At 35.9% G+C, this 17,067-nt stretch overlaps 1 protein-coding gene across 1 annotated transcript; it reads right to left on the bottom strand.

Moving 5' to 3' along the window:
- Positions 1 to 2,481: 2,481 nt before the first annotated feature.
- Positions 2,482 to 12,288, bottom strand: LOC100929042 (prorelaxin H2-like). The gene is made up of 2 exons (XM_023497910.2): positions 11,829 to 12,288; positions 2,482 to 3,388 (listed from the first exon to the last, which is right to left on the bottom strand). The coding sequence occupies exons 1-2, from the start codon at positions 12,049 to 12,051 to the stop codon at positions 3,108 to 3,110; spliced, it is 504 nt and encodes a 167-aa protein (XP_023353678.1). The 5' UTR covers positions 12,052 to 12,288; the 3' UTR covers positions 2,482 to 3,107.
- Positions 12,289 to 17,067: the final 4,779 nt, after the last annotated feature.

The following is a 17,067-nucleotide window of genomic DNA, read 5'->3' as shown; positions in this document are numbered from 1 at the left end:
CTCTGGGATTGGATGCTTGTATCTATTCTCAATGATAGGGAGTGAGACATCCACAACCACCCTCCTAACTGCTGGGGTCTGCAGCTATAATAATAGCATCTATCTCCCACATTGTTATGAAGATCAAATTAGACAATATATAAAAACCAGTTTGCAAACCTTTAAATGCTACATGAATATATGCTTTTATTATTACTGCTTTTGACTCTATCTCAGTCAATTATTCAATAAGTATTTATTAAGTGCCTACTATGTTTCAGGTATTGTGCTAAATTCTGGCAGATATAGAGGCAAAAGATTGTTCTTGTTCTCCAGGAGCTCACAATCTAATGAGGGAAACAACATACAAACAATTGTGTACAAATAAGCTACACACTAGATAAACTGGAAATAAAAGTCAGAAGGCATTAGAATTAAGCGGGTCTTCTCATGTCAATACAACATAGTTCCCCACTCATATAGTGGGAACAAAATCTTCATCCTTCAGATTCGGAATACTTGGGTTCAATTTCAAGTTCATTGACAATGAAAATCTCAACTCCTATCTGAGCTTCCTTTTCTTCATGTGTAGAAGAAGGGAATTGGATGAATTGAACTCTAAGGTCACTTTCACCCCTAAATCCCACGATCCCATTACTGCTTTCCAGTGGAACACCACTTCTCTAGAGATGGGTTAGAGAAAAAAAACTGAGTAAACCTTACAAGAAAAGGAAACATAGAGATTAATATAATATTATAAGGATAAGTTTTATTTTTCCATCATCATTCTCATTAAGAGAGGTAAGAGATTGTGGTAAGTCAAGGAGAAAAAACTCTGTAATTTGGTCATATTGTTAGCATATATTTTTAAAAATCATTTAAGATTTTAAAAATTGTTTCCTAAAGGGATCATTGGATTGTGAAAAGAGCATGGAAATTCTAATTTGAGCTGTATTTGATTTCCAGCTTATCTGCAAGATCTTGGGCAAGTTATAACTCCAGATTTCAATTTCCTCACCTGTAAAATAAAGGTATTAAAATTTGATGATATTTTCCTTTTTGACTTTTAAATTTTTTATTGATATCTTCACTTTGTTTTTTTGACTTCACTGTCACTCCCCATTCATTCACTTAGTAAGCTTTCCCATTTAAATAATAATAAAAGGGGAAAGCAATTTAGCAAAATTAATCAATACATCACTTGTATCTGACAATATATCTAATGTTTGGATCTGTCCCCCTCCCTTCAAATAAGGACTATTTGATTTTTTTAAAACATTGAGAAAACTGGAAAGAATGTAATCTGAAAAATAATTAAGTATAAAAGATATAAAGAGACCAAAAGAAAGAAAGAACTCATTTGCACAAAAGTATTTATAGCAGCTCTTTAACAATGGCAAAGAACTAGAAACTGAGAGAATACCTATGAATTGGGAAATGAGTGGAGAAGTTATGGTAAATGAATGTGATGGAATACCATTGTGCGGGGAAAGTTTAAAGAAACCTGTTAATCACTAGTATAACTAGTCCTGGGTTATAGAAGTTGTCTTTTATCAATCATTTTAGAATTCACAAAGGATTTCTATAAGCAAAATCAATCACAATAAGATATCAACAATTATGAGAGTTTGTAAACTGCAAAGAATATATTCAAGTCAGTCAAGTCACATGAAATCTCTTGCCTTAGGTCATACTGAACATATCTAACACAGTGTGATAAAGATATAGAGATATCGTCTTAGAGTCAGGAAGTCTGGGAGAGTGAGAGTCTTGTTGCATACACAGACATGTTTTTTTAACCCCTCTGTATGTGAGCAACTCCTTAAGACTGTAAGTTGCAGAGAAGGTACCAATCAGAGTAGAGGGAGTAACTCTTAGTGACTACCCTCCACACAAAAGAAATCATAGGGCTTGTAAAAAAAAAATTCATTCCAACCAATTAATGTTTTCCTGAAAATTTGGTTGTAAATCATATTTCTGTAAATCAAATAATCTTTCAGTATGAGAAATAACTTTCTATTTAAACCAGTTTTGCACTATTGGTTTGAAAAGCAAGGAATCATTTCCTAGTTATGTAATAATTATCTTTTTGTTATTGTTGTTGGATTGGATTTTCTTATAAAGAGAAACAACTGTATAATTCATAGAATCCTAGACTTGGAAGGTATCTCAGTGGCCAGTTGCCTTGGTTTTCTCTTACCTTTGTAACATAGGTGAAGACAAGTGGTCATTCAGTTTTTATCTGTAGACCCCTGACACAAGGAATCATACTTCCCAAAGCTTCCCAGTCTACATTTGGACAGCTCTAATTGTTAGGAAGTTTTCTTCTACACCAAATAGAAATTTGCTTTTTTGAAACTACCATCCTTTACTTCTAGTTCTATCCTGCAAATATCTCAAGGTTGTTTTAATTTGTATTTTCCCAATTAATAATGACTTAGAGCATTTTTCACATGACTATAATTTTTTTTTATTTCTTCATTGGAAAACTATTAATATCCTTTGACCATTTATCAACTGGAGAATGATTCATATTCTTATAGACTGACAAAAGTTCTTAATATATTTGAAACATGAGACTTTCTCTGAGAAACTGAATTCATATTTGGGGCTATCTAGTGTTTAAACTGAATCATCTCCATAACCCATCAGATGGACTCCCCAGAAATATTTAATTACAGCAGTCAAAAACACTGAATTGACTGAAAAAAAATCTCAAGTTCACTTTTTCTATCTAGACATGACCTAGGAAGATTATGGCATTAAAAACTATTATCAGTGCATGGCATGAGATTAGGTTTTATGTAAAATGAGTTTACAAACTTTGGTTGAAGTGATAAATACTTTATTTACTACAATAAAATGATAGCAATAAAATGAAAAGGCAATTCATGTAGCTCTGATAGTAGTAGAAGAGAAAGGACAGTTTATTTTAAGAGATTAACAACAAAAAAAAGAGCTTCACTCACTATCTGCTATATTTTTGCAGATCATAGGAAAAAGAAAAAAAGGCAAAGTAATTAAAGTGATTTTTCATGTTAATCCAAGATGTTGTGCCTCCCTAGAGTATCAGTGTAGTTGGCATTGAGAATACATATCTAAAGTAGAGACATTCAGTTGTCTTCCTCTCAGCACAAACCAGCAATTTCCTTTTTGGTACAAGTCGCATGACAACAATTATATGCTAGGCCACTGGTTTCATCTCTCTTCTTCCGAGAATGTGTGCCCCACATCAACTCATATTGCTTCAGAGGGGAGGTGGTTTTGATTTCATTTTTGCTTTTCTCAATAGCTTCCTTGAAATCATCAAAACCTATCAGGAATTTCTCCATATTGGGGATCAAGTCTTCAGTGCGATCCTGTCGGTTCAACTGAGGAATCGGCCCCTCTTTCCGACCATGAATGAACTCTGTATCCAAGTGAGAAGGATAAAGAATGAAAAAGATTCTTTTAGGTTAGAAGGGAATTGTCATGCAGCAGGAAATACTTTTATATCAATCTAAACCAGTCAAAGGGCAGTTGGTGTAGTGGATAGAGTGTTAGACTTGGAACCAGAAAGACTCATCGTTATGAATCCAAACCTGGCCTCAGATTCTATTTATGTGATCCTAGGCAAGTCACTTAATCCTATTTGCCTCAGTTTCCTCATCTGTAAAATGAACTGGAGAAGTAAATAGCAAATCACTCCTTTGCCAATATGTGCCAAGAAAATCCCAAATGACAGAGTCAGACACTAGTAAAAAAACAAAAACAAAAAACAGCAAATCAATCAAAGTTTTAAAAACTCATGTGGAATGGAATAGGGGCAGGGGAAAGGAAGCATATTGTTAGCCAGAATAATGAAACAGTAAAAAAGATGAGTAACATTTTGTCTCATTTTAAGTTAGGCACCTTAAGGTACTGCAAATAATTGTACTCTTGGTACAATTAATTTCCTTTTCCATCTCTTCTTACCTCTCCCTTAATTCTCCAGTGCCTTCTTGCTACATGTCATTTGATCTTTTAACTGAGTGCTTTTTATAAGTCAAGAACAGCCTGTACAAAATTGATTTTTTTTAGGAGAAATAATAACACAAAGTGCATACTAGGAATTTGTAAATAATTCCATTATCCATGTTGATGGAGAATATTGATTGTGAAGATAATGTGGAATATTAGTCCCCAAATCCTTAATATTTTGGGAATGGGTTATAAATTTTGATATTTATTCAATTCAGTCATCTAGCAAACATTTGTTGGACATCTATTGTCTAAATCAACAAGTCTTACACTTTCTCTGTTAGAGATATACTTAATGTCTCAAGAATTTTTTCATGACCCTCGTAGTCCAAAAGAAATATCTAACAATCTGCTTATTGAGTAGTCAGAATGAGAATTTAAAATATCCAAGTGTTCCTGTGAGGGCACTATGGATTACAGTTTAGTCTCTAGTTTAGGCATTATATTACATTCTGTGAAAGACAGAAATCTCTAAGTAGTAGTCTCTGTCCTCAAAGGCCTCACATTTTATTCCAGTTTAATCTTCATAAATTATATTCTACCTTGGGTTTGTTGTTCATTAAGCTATGAGGTCCTTGAGAGGTGGGATTGGTTTTGCAAAGTATCCCCATTACTTTGAGAATAGTAAATATTTTGTGGACCTAGAAGGCTGCTTCACAGAGAAGAGACTGAAGCACCCATCCCACACAGCATGGTGGCTGGTCTAGTTTCTAAGGAATTTTATGGCTGGATTCGTGGGCTGTCCTTTGTGACCACTTTCTTCTTCTCCAACCAAAATCCAAAAGGGTTACTGGTTATACATAGAAGAGTGGGGGATTCTAGGGTTGAAAGAAAAATGTCTCAGTTTGCTGCCCCACATCTTAAATCTTCAAAGCATCTGACTCCATGTGGGTTGTAGAAGTGAATATGAGGGGGGTCATGAAATTATGATTTATTGTAAGTGTTTAGTATATTTATTTTACAAACTTATATCCCCAGCATTGAGAAAAAGTTTCTTTGGCAAAAAAGAGTCACAAATAGAAAAAGGTTTTAAAAGCCCTTTCTTAAATCATCCTTGATAAATGTGAATCTATCCTGATTTTTATTAGCCCTCTAAAAAAAAAAAAAAAAAAAGTTTCCACAGCTTTTTTCATTAATCCATTTCAATGCTCAACTTATATTGTCATAAAATTCTTCCTTAAATCTGTCATGCTGTAGCTTCAGCTCATTATCTCTGATTCCCATCTAACAAAGGTGAAACATAATCATCTTTCATTCTTTTGACATTAGATTTGAACTCAGGAAGATGACTCTTCCTGACTCCAGGTTCAGCATCCCTCTGTGTCACCCAAATGCCCATTTGCAACTCTACATTCTCTTTAAAAATAGTTTCTTCACCCAGCAAACTAATAATATTAATGCATATAAACCACCCAAGAAAAACTGTTTTAAACACTTTAAAAGTTATGCTAATTACAAACATTTTTATCTAGTCATTAAAGTTAGCCCGTAAGGCTCTTTTCTAGGCAACACTTTATATTAGAGTAGTTTATTCTTTAATTTTATTTGTAATGCTTTATAATTAAGACATTTTACTAATTCAGATTGGGCTTTTAGTTTGAATTAGAGACACTCTGTTGAATCTATTTATTCTTGTTTCAAGTTTAAAATCCTACTGTAACAGCTAATTATATATGGCAACCTTTTATTTTCTCTTTCATTTTTAATTGTCCTAGATAGTTTCTAAGGACTTTTCTGAGTCTATGGACTTAAACATTGGGAAGATTAGAATCCCAACGAGACACAAGTTGGGCACATGGCATATATTCAGTCCCTTAAACAAGGGAGAAACCTGGGCCATGGCACTAACAGGAAAAAGTGGAAATTGTGAGATTCTATCAGGGACCATCCATGCCCTTGCAAAAAGCTGCGGGGACGTACTCAAGCTTTGAGTTCCATCTGCTGGCCTCGACTGATATTGCAGCTTCAATAACTTAAAAACTTTAGAACTGATGGCATGACATGGGAGACGCTGGCCCAGGACCGCCCAGCATGGCGTGACATCATCAGAGAAGGTGCTGTGCTCTCTCATTAAATTAGATGCTCAAAGTTAAAGAAATCACCCCACATGTTCACATGGACTATTTGTGTCCGACCTGTGGCAGAGCATCCCAAGCTCATATTGGTCTGATCAGCTACAGTCGGACACACTGTAACTCTACTTAATATAGCAATGTCATTTGGGGGAGAACAAAGAACAGCAACTAACCAACCACCCTCTGCCTCTTAAAATGAACCAATGCAGAGTGGATAAACTGCACCCACACTTTATCTTCACCCCCCCATTCCCTGTACACTTATACTATATATTTACATAATCATATTTAATATGCTCATTTCTTCCTTCAATATTCAATTACTCTGTTTTAAAGTCACTTGTCCCTTTTATTAGAACATATGCTTCTTATGGGCTGGGATTACAATTCTTTGTATCCTTAGCCCTTAGCACAGTGCCTAGCTAGACTAGAGTAAGCACTTAATAAATACTGACATATTGATTAATTAATCAATTAATCAAATTAAAGGCCAAACTTTGGAATGCCTACAATCTATTAACATCATAAGCACCATTGTAAATTGATCCAAGGCAATCCCAAAAAACTTTGGATAGAAAAAAGAACTATGGAGACTGAATGTTAATCAACACATGCCGTTAAAAAAAAAAAAAAGAAATATTAATTGAGTATCTACTGTGTTCAAAAGATTATGTTAGGGATAGGAGGAAGTATAAGACTTACCCTTGCCTTCTACTATTTCACAATCCAACTCAGGAAAAAGGGAAGATACAGTGAGCAAAGAAATAGCAATATAGGTAGCACGTGCTATCAAATAATAAGTATAAAAGAAAGTGTGATAGGAGTTAAGAGAAAAGAAGAATCGTTTAGGGTTGAGGCTGGGAAGGCTTCACAGAGGAGGTAAAATATAAGCCAGGCTTTAATTCAATAATACAGCTAGGAATTTTTTGTACCCTGTATGGCATTAGGAGAAGGATGTCACACCTCAAATGTCTACTGCATTAGCTTTGTAAGAATTCAACTTTTATTACTCATGCCTTGAGATCTTTGCGTTTTTTAAATATTGGAGGGATCTTTCCTATCCTTCTTTGCCTGTACAGGTAAGAAGTTTAGGTATATTAAGTATCTAATTCCAGCTTTATTTTGTTTGCTTGTTTTATTTTTATTGCTAAACTTTTAGCTTAGGGCATAAGCCTTATTTGCAAGTACTTTGGATGTGAATGCAGTACAATCTATCCTAATATAGATCCTACCCTCCGTACACCTCCAGGAAATTTGCCTTAAATTTCTAACCTACTTCTCCCAGGCTAGCTGCTGGCCCTCACTCATATTTCAGCATACTTTCTCTCTTTAGTTTTTATTAAAACTTAATAACCACTTCAACAAATTAAAAAAATGAAGAATCAAATCCTGAATTAAAACCTAAAACTTCAAATTATATGTTCTTCAGTTTTGAAAAAAAAAACAAACTTCAATGAAATAATGTTTCTTTCTTTGTTACTTTTCTTTCCATGTACTTAGAAGTTTTTGTTATCCCCTTCTGGAGAAACGGGTAGAAGATTGCTGTTTTTAAAATGATGACATGGTAGATGTTGTATCAAGCCCCAGAATGCTTGTGGAAGAGATCTAAAATCTCTCAAAAAGAATTTGATCTAAACACCCAGAGAAGGGAAACTAAGTAGATAAAGATCAAAGAAACTCTTTGTGGATTATGACATACACTCAGTATGGATGACTTAGGGCTCACCTATCAAGACATATACCTTGATGAGACATTATAACTAAATAAATAGGCTCATAAACGATCTTCCAACCACCATTCTCTCTCCTTTTCAAGCCATCTTTCATAGACCTACACACCAAATATTACTTATGCAAAATATCACTCCTCTGGTAAAAAAAAAAAAAAAAAAAAAAGAAAGAAAGAAAGAAAGAAATCCTTTAATTCCCTACTTGATAATTTTCAAACATCTGGGGCCCTGAGAGAGAGGGCAGTGCCTTACACCACTGATATCTGTGCTATTTATACTTCTATGAGCATTGTACTGCCTAGATTGCCCCCAATGACTTCCTAGTTTATATCCCTGCCTGCAATCTTTTTCCCTTCTAATCTGTCCTACAATTTCTATAATAATCTTTCTTCTAAATCTTTCATTTTCATCATGGTAATTTCCCTTCTCCAGTATTTATGACATGACTTATAATTTCAACCATAATTCTACAGTGCTACATTTAAGAGTCGTCACTCATATCTCTCACTCTCCACCTAAGCAAATCTCTGCAAATTTGCTTACCTACCTCCTCTGTGACTTTGCTTATACCATTGCCTCAGCTTGAAAAGCTCTCTCTCACCTTTTCCCTTAATTCATGCAGTTCACCCCCTTTCAAAATGGCAAGTCATCTCCAATTCTTCCTCTTTACCCAATATTTCTGACCAATTACTAAATCTTGCCAATTCTAGCTCCATTAACATATTACATACCTTTCCTTCTCAGCATCCATACTGTGACCATTTTAGTTCGGGTATTCATTCCCTCTTACCTAAACCAGAGGTTCTTAAACTCATTTCCACTCGCAATACCTTTTTCCCAAAGAATTTTTTATGTGACCCCAGTTATATAAGTATATATCATAGTAATGCAGGTCAAACATTTATTGATAATAAATTAAAATTTCATGCCCCCTCCCCACATTCAATTATGTGATTCCATATGGTCACATCTACAATTTAAAAAGCTTTGATTTAGATGATAACCATAACCTACCTCAGGCCTCTCCCCAATCCAATATCTTCCACAAAGCCACCAAAATGAATTTCTGACTGTCCAGGTCTGACTTTATCACCAACCCCCTCAGTAGATTCTACTGGCTCCCTATGTACTCATAGAACCAAATAGAAATTCTTCTGTTTAGCATTTAAATCTCCCCACAACCTAATCTCTTCCTACTATTGCAATCTTTTTAACATATTACTTCCTTCCACAAACTCTGTGATTCAGACCCACCTGTTTACTTGCTATGAAGCATATTAAGTGCTATCTCCAAAATCCATGTCTTACATGGACTTCCTATCCCCCATTTCTGGAACGTAGTTCTATTTCACTTCTGCTTCTTGGAATCTCAAGTTTCCTTCAAGACTTTGCTTGAGCTTACTGTATACATATATATATATATATAGATAAAGCCTTTCCCAACTTTATCCATTTAGCTTTTTTCCACCCCCCAGCAGCTAGTACATTAACTTCCAAAATCACTTTGGATTATTTTAAACATGTTAAATATGAGTGTATACACAAAAATTGTTTCACTTTGGGGTTTTATGGTTTGTTTGTTTTACCTCCCAGTAAATGCCCAGACATTAAAATGCTTGTTCCCCTCCTTGTGTTCTTTCAGAATCATTAGAGTCTCATTGTTTGAAAACCTGGCTCAAAACTCATCTCCTTATTAAATCTTCGAAAAATGATTTGTTTTTATTCGGCATTTAAATATTCAATTCATATTCATTAATTTGGATATATTATTATTAATCTGTAAAAATGTTCTTCCAAAATTTTGTGCTGTATATATTGCCTCTTTCCAACGACAGTGTCCTCTAAGCATTAAAAAGTGTATTTTTATGATTCAGATCAATTGCATACGGAGGTAAAGCTAACAGAACTTTGTTTCCAGGTTCCCTCTTTTTCCTGTTTTTATGAAACTAAATAGTTTTCTTCAAAATTTAAAGAATGATAATTATCTTTAAAAGCTGGTAGATTCTTTAAGTATCTTAGGACAGGAATCATAAGAGCAGCTAGGTACCTCTTATGGATAAAGTGCTAGACTTGGAGTTAAGATGACCTGAGTTCAAATTTTGCCTCAAACACTGACTGGAAGGTCACTCAGTTTTTTTAATCTGGAAAATAGGCATACCATCTACTTCTCAGGATTATTGTGAGGATCAAGTAAGATAATTTCAAAATGACAAAAGTGAGAGAAATTTTTCTTTCCCTCTCTATTTCTTCATATACAAACTAGCCCCAGTAAATCAATCAGTTTCTCAAGAACATTGTTGACACATGAGATTGCCCAAATCCTCTGAGAACTCTTTAGAAGGTAAAAAATCCTTTCCTATTGGAGGTTATGGTGACCGAATTTAGGAAGGAGAAAACCAACTAGAGTAGTCTCTGTAGAGACTGATTTCTTTGTTTAGATTGCTGGAGGTAGCTGAGTCTCATGGTCAAACCACATGATCAGAAGAGGAACTGAGAGCTTTCAGTCTACCTCTTCATTTCAAAGTCTCTCTCCTCATTAATTGTTCATCAATCAGCGTTGATTTTCACCTGTCAGGGACATCTCATTTTCTAAAAGCAGACATTTAGTATCTCCATTAGATGTCTTTGGCTACTGGGAAAAATCACTGACTATGAATTTATTGATTATCAACTAATATAATTAATTAATTACTGATTATACAGAAATTGTTTCTTGCACTTTTTAATTCATCTCCAAAGTTGTTGGGTTTTTGTTTTTGTTTTAGTTTTGGTTGTCTCCTCCCTCTTACACTATGGAAAGGGGGTCATGATAAGACAGGTAAATGGAGGCAGAAAAACTTTTTACAAGCATATCTGAGTTTTTAAGTCTCATCCCCTCTCAACAAGGCACTTCCCTTAAAAAGACCTAGACTTTCCTCAAACTCCAGCTCTTCCTGTGTTTAGAAAGGGATAGCAAGGATTAAGCACAGGTATAAGGATCGCATTGTAGTGTTTCTTATTGGATTTGTCCTTCCAGTTCCCAACTTCTGACATCGCAGGAACGCAAGGGCGGAGAGAGGGAGGGACAGAAGGGAATGAGACTGGGAAGAAAGACAGCAACAGAATTGGAGACTGAGAAGAAGACACAGAAAGACTGAAGAAGACACTGAGAGACAGAGAAAGAGAGGAGAGGAGAGAGGGAGAAAGAGACAGAGGGAAAGGGAATAGAGACAAAGAAACAAACAAAAAAGAAAGAAATACAACACATATATATAATATATATTTATTATATACATATGTAATTGTTTCCTTTGTAATCCTATGCATTAATGTTTAAAACCATTAGTCTGAAAAGGAGGGTATTGAGTTTACCAAATAGACAAAGCTTTCCAAGACAAACAAAAAGGTTAAGAATTCCGGACTAAATGACATCACAATTCTTTTTAGCTCTATATGTATGACTCTAGTCTAGAATTTTATTCTAAAATCAAACACAGATTTTAGTCAAACAGCTTTGAATGAATTGAAGAGAAATGTTCCAATGAGAGAAGAGGGATAGCCTCTTCCAAACTGTTTCTCATCCTCCAGTGAGGGTTCTGTCTAATATCTTTGCGTGGTCACATAAGCAGTCTGAGTCCAAGGAAACTAGTGAAGGGACTCCTTCCCACTCTGTGAATTAGAGAAAGGATTTAGAGGTGGGGTGTCAGCGGTAACACTACTCCAGAGTCCTGCTAGCACAGTATTTCCTACAGACCTATGTGAACAGAAAGTAAGGGGATAGCCTAGAGAAGAAGTTATTTCGGCTTTCCCTCGAGTCCTCCAACTCAGGGGATCTGGGTTCAAATCCCATTTCTGAACACTTTCTACCTTTCACTTAGACTTCCTGGGCCTTAGTTTCCTCATCTGTAAAATGAGGGAGCTGGACTGAATTGCTTCTAAAGTCAATTCCAGCTCTTCATCTATGATCTTCCTAAAATGGAAGGTGGGTAAAAGAGGAGAATAAGGCTAACTCTCCCTAAAACCCCTTCCAGCTCTAAGTCCTCGCATTCCAGGTCTGGCCACTTACCGTTACTCTGGGAGTCAAACAGCTGCTTGGGCTCCTCCTCCTGTACCATGGAAACCCTCTTCCAGCGGGACGCTCCGCAGATGAAGATCAACGCCCGGATAAAGTCGCGACCGCACAGCTGAATCGGGGAGTCTTCGTTTTCTTCGGCTCTGAGTTCTCGGGGAAAGAAACTCAGAAGCAGCCAGGCTCCCAACAGGTGGGAAAAGATCAGACGTAGTAGCATCTCTGTGCTGGCCGGTGGCACGCTTCCAGCTGTGTCCCGCTGCTTGGGCAGTTCACTTCCTCTCGCTCGCTTCTGTGGTCGCCTGAGCTTCTGGATGGGCTGTTCTCTGACCGTGTGTCCGTCCGCTTTCACCGGCTACCTGTGGCTACCTTCTCTCTGCTCGGAGCGGTCTTCTACTTTTATAGCCTGCTCACTCCTACTCAACTCCAGAAGCAACAGATTCTTCTCAACCCCCCATCCCCCGCTGTCTTTCTCGTCCCCTCCCCTCTCCTCCCTCCTCCCTCCTCCCTTCAGCCCACACCCCTAGTCCCCAGCCCTCCCCTCCTCACCCCAGATCTTTCTAAGTTCCCAGCTCTTGACATTTCTTTCTCTTGGTGGATTCTCCTCTCTCTCTCTCTCTCTCTCTCTCTCTCTCTCTCTCTCTCTCTCTCTCTCTCTCTCTCTCTCTCTCTTCTCTCTCTCTCTCTCTCTCTCTCTCTCTCTCTCTCTCTCTCTCTCTCTCTCTCTCTCTCTTTCTCTCTCTCTCTCTCTCTCTCTCTCTCTCTCTCTCTCTCTCTCTCTCTCTCTCACACACACACGTTCACACACGATTTAGAACTAGAAGACAAGTTCAATATTATCCAGTTTATCCCCCTCATTTTTACAGAGGGGGAAAATGAGGCCGACAGAGGCAGCCTTCAGATTGAAGTCCCCGGACTCTAGAATATAGCAAAATGACTTAATTTGGGAGGCTCAGTGACTTTTCTTTGCAAGAATGGCAAGGGAAAATAGTGACTAGTGAAGTCTGATGATGAATGCAGAAAAATGATTGTTTCTTCTTATTTTTCTTCCACAACTCTTATCTTTTTCTTTCCTTCTTTTCCTTTCTTCCTTCCTTTTTCTTTCTTTCTTTCTTGTTCTTTCTTTCTTGCTCCTTCTTTCTTTCTTTTTTCTTTTTCTTTGTTTCTTCTTTCTCTTTGTTTCATGTCTTGATCTGCCTGTCTGCCTGTCTGCCTATCTTTTTCTCTGTCTCTCTCCCTTTCATACATCTTGTTCCCAAAGTCTTAGTACACACCTATCTGTACATTATGTATATGTATATAGTATATTCTTATGCATGGTATGTAATTTATGTTTGTAAATATAGTGTGTGTATAAAGGGTGTCAATACAGTAGTTTATGTGTGTGTATACATATATACATATATGTGTGTGTGTATATGTATGTATGTGTGAGGGGCAGTTTGGTATAGTGAGTACAGAGCTGGCCTCAAAACCAAGTTTCTGGCTTTCTAAGTTGAAGGAGCACCTCTGTCTCCTCAAGCCTTAACAAATTATTTCATTTCTTCAAGAGTGCTCTAAGCAATTCTCCAAGATTATAAATTGCAGAGAGTGCTGATTTGTGTTGGTGGAAATCACAGGTTATGTACTTCTCACCATGTATTGAATATCTAATTGATTGCTAATTTTTAAAACATGCCCATTGTCCCTAAATATGGAATATATCAAATTTTAATCTGAAGTTATATGCAAGTTCCTGGAAGACTGATGCAGTGCTTTCATAAAACAAACTTCACATATGAAATGGTCTTCTCTTTAAGCTTAATTAGGATCTACCTCTCTTTAAATGGTCTCACCACAACCTCCCAGATAGTTAAGCTAGTTTTTCAATCATTAGAACTCTTATTCAAGAATTTTTTTAAGGATGTGATCTGTTGTAAATATGGTAAGTGGCCTCTTGCTAATAAAAAATCCAAATATACTGATGTCTTTCTGTTATATAACAGAATAAATCAACATTCCCCCTTCAATATGAAGAGAATAACTGAGAGAATGAGTAAATTTGAATGGCAAAGACAGTATTTACATAAGAAAAAGGGTACTAAAGTGAAGCAAATCCTTATTACAAAAAATGGTTCCAATGGCTACATCCTATAACCCCTATACATTTGCCACATAACACATAAGACTGATGTTAGTGGCAACAATGCAAATCAGTTTGCTTGATGTTTTCATTATCCAACAAAGTAGTGTAATATCTCAATTCTCCACTAGGAGGTATACTCTTTCAGTGACATGTTCAATCTGTCCAACTTTACGACTATCTCTCAAAGTCTGTTCAATTCATGTTCATTACTTCCATGACACTATTTATCCATCTCATCCTCTGGCATTCACTTTTCCTTTTGCCTTCTATCTTTCCCAACAGGTTCTTTTCCAATGAGTCTCTTCTCATTATTTGACCAATGTATTTAAGCTTCTGCTTTGGCATTTTTCCTTCCAATGAATAGTCTAAATTAGTTTTTTAGATATTGATTGATTTGACATCCTTACTGTTCAAAGACTTTTAAAAGTCCTCTCCTGTACAATTTTAAAGCATCAATTCTGACGTGAATCTTGTCTTCCTAGAATGTGATTGAGGCTTGCCTGGTCCACCAAAAGCTTCATTATGCTTTTTGTCACCAGAGGATACTCATCTTGGCTATTCCTCTGCATTGTTTTGAGATAAAACTTCAAGGAGTGGTATTAAACCATTTAACTCCAAATTGGTTTCTCGAACCCTGCTTTGGCCCCCCTTTCTGCTCCAGAATCTTAATGTTTGTGCAGGCTGATTTTCAACAGCTATCCCAGTCTCTGATTAAAATCCCCAAGGTCTTGTTGTTTTAATGCATGGAAGTACCACATCAGGGAATCTAACAAATGCAATAGCTACATCTCATTCAGCAAGTCCAGCTCCAATATAGCCACTGATTCCTTCAATTCTTCAGGCTGCAAGCAGAATAATAGAAGGAAAAGGAGCCCAGCCCTTTCACTAGCACACATACAGTTTTATCTCAGCATTTCCCTGCTCTTGGTGAAACTGCCTTTCTAAGACCCTCACTGAGTGAATGTGTCTAAATTATCCACTCCCTCTCAGGAACTGTAGTCTTTGAATTAGAGTTAGATAAAAATTTAAAGACAAGATGGCATATCATCTTGCCAACCAAAGTTCATATGCTCAAAACTATGAGTTTTCTAGTAACAGTGCATGGCTGTGAGAGTTGACTCTAAGCAAAGCTGAGCACTACAGAATTGACACTTGCAAATTGTGGTGTATAGACTTTTGAGAGTCCCTTGGACAATCAGGAGATCAAATCGATTGATAATGAAGGAAATTAATTCAGATTATTCACTGGAAAGTTGAAGCTTTCCACTAAAACTGAAGCTTAAATACTTTAGCCACCTAATAAGAATACAGGACTTAATTGAAAAAGCACCTGATGTTGGGAAAGGGGACAACAGAGGATGAGATGGATAGATACTATGGTGGAAACAATGAACATTAGCTTGGAGAGACTTCAGGAGATAGTGGAGGATAGAAGGCTCATGGGTTCACATCAATACAGGAAATATAAGGATCTCCTGGTTCTGCTCATTTCACAAACAAATAACTATCTTGGAAAACAGATTAATAAAAAATAATCTTAGAATTACTAGAGTACCAAAATAATCTTAGACTATTAAAAATTATGACCCACTTTCCACCAAAAGAGACTGGATATCATTTCAAAAAACTGAGGGATAATTATCTAGATCTACTAAAATCAGAGGGCAATGCAAAAAAAAAAAAAAAAAAAAAAATAGAAAGAAACTCTACAAGGGATCTCTTAGATAAAACCCAAAATGAAAACTCAAGAATTTCATGACAAAACCCAAAGTTTCCAGGTCCAAATGAAAAATGTTTTCCAATCAACCAGGGGAAAAGAGATAAGACAGCACAGGCACAGATTTTGACCTGGAGAGCCAGAAATGCTTTTTTTTTTTTTTTTTTTTTTAATTTTACCTTTTAATTGAGAAAACCATACTTTTCAACCTAAGAAAAAATATGCAAGAATTAAATATTTCCTGTCTTTCTTTTAAATGTCAGAATGACAATTTAGAATTCAGTTAAAAGATAAATGGAACCAAATTCTACATATCAATGTATTTCATTCAGTTATTCAACAATATATAAACAACCACCTTTGCTAAAACATTGGTCTAAATAAGAAATAATCTCTGTCTTCAGGGAACTCTTAGTCGAGTAAACAAATACACAGATAACTAAAGTATAAAACATTACCTGAGAAATGCATTAAAAATGCAATACAATGCTAATGGGTAATTAAGATCAAACAATTAAAAAGATAAAGAAATCTGGAAAAGTTCTTTATGAAATAGTAAAAACTGGGAAAAAAGCAAGACCAGAATAATAATACAGTTTAACTACAAAAAGGAAAATGAATGAGGAACAATGGATAAATAAGAATCCTAGTAGAGACAGAATAGAACAGAAGAGTTCTTAAGCTATTTTATATAATGAAATTAATTAATTGTATTGTTCAGTATTAAATTTTTATAATTTTTTTGTTTATAAAACATCAAGGATATCAAGGAGGAGATAAAATTTGAGTTGAACTTTAACGGAAAATGAAAAGAAGGAGAGATGATACTATAGGTATAAGGAATCATAGTTTATTTTGGCCAAAGATTCAATGAAGTATTTTAAATATTACTTGATTTTCCTCTAGTAGCATATAACTACCTTAAAGATGAAAGTAAAGACTTTATTTGGAATTTTTCAAAATGTGTCATACAAGAGCACGGGGGTTTAATTTCATAGCAATTGTTTCCTCCTACTGAGAGCAATTGAGGTAATAAACTTTACTGTTTTTTTTCTCTTCGGTTATAGGAAACAACAATTGCATGGGAGAATTAATTTGTCTTTTGTGGCTTGTGTATCAAAAGGCAATGGAGCTCAGTAGGTCATGCAACATTTCTTATGAAAAAAAGAAAGGCATGAAATAATGAAGTACAGTGTGGTAAGTCTGTGTACTGTTTGTGCTGTGCTGTGCTGTGCTGTTTAATCAGAGAAGGTTAATGATTCTCTGACGTACTCACTCAGCAAGGACATCAACAGAAAGCATAGGGTGCAATGAATAAGCAAAGATGATTTTTCTCTGCCTAGCTGAGTGTCTGAGTGGTGTCTGTGTTTGTCATTTGGATTCTAAGTGGGTGT

The sequence above is a fragment of the Sarcophilus harrisii genome, chromosome 1 (genome assembly GCF_902635505.1).
Source record: "Sarcophilus harrisii chromosome 1, mSarHar1.11, whole genome shotgun sequence".
NCBI lineage: Eukaryota > Metazoa > Chordata > Mammalia > Dasyuromorphia > Dasyuridae > Sarcophilus > Sarcophilus harrisii.
The sequence above is the reverse complement of the archived record's forward strand: the minus strand, read 5'-3'. Positions and strand labels throughout refer to the sequence as shown.

Bases quoted from the DNA above. Each gene is read 5' to 3' on its own strand.
- LOC100929042 (XM_023497910.2), bottom strand. From the start codon at position 12,051: ATGCTACTACGTCTGATCTTTTCCCACCTGTTGGGAGCCTGGCTGCTT. The intron at 3,389-11,828 runs GTAAGTGGCCAG...ACTTGGATACAG, and splicing joins GTTTGACTCCCAGAGTAACG to AGTTCATTCATGGTCGGAAA.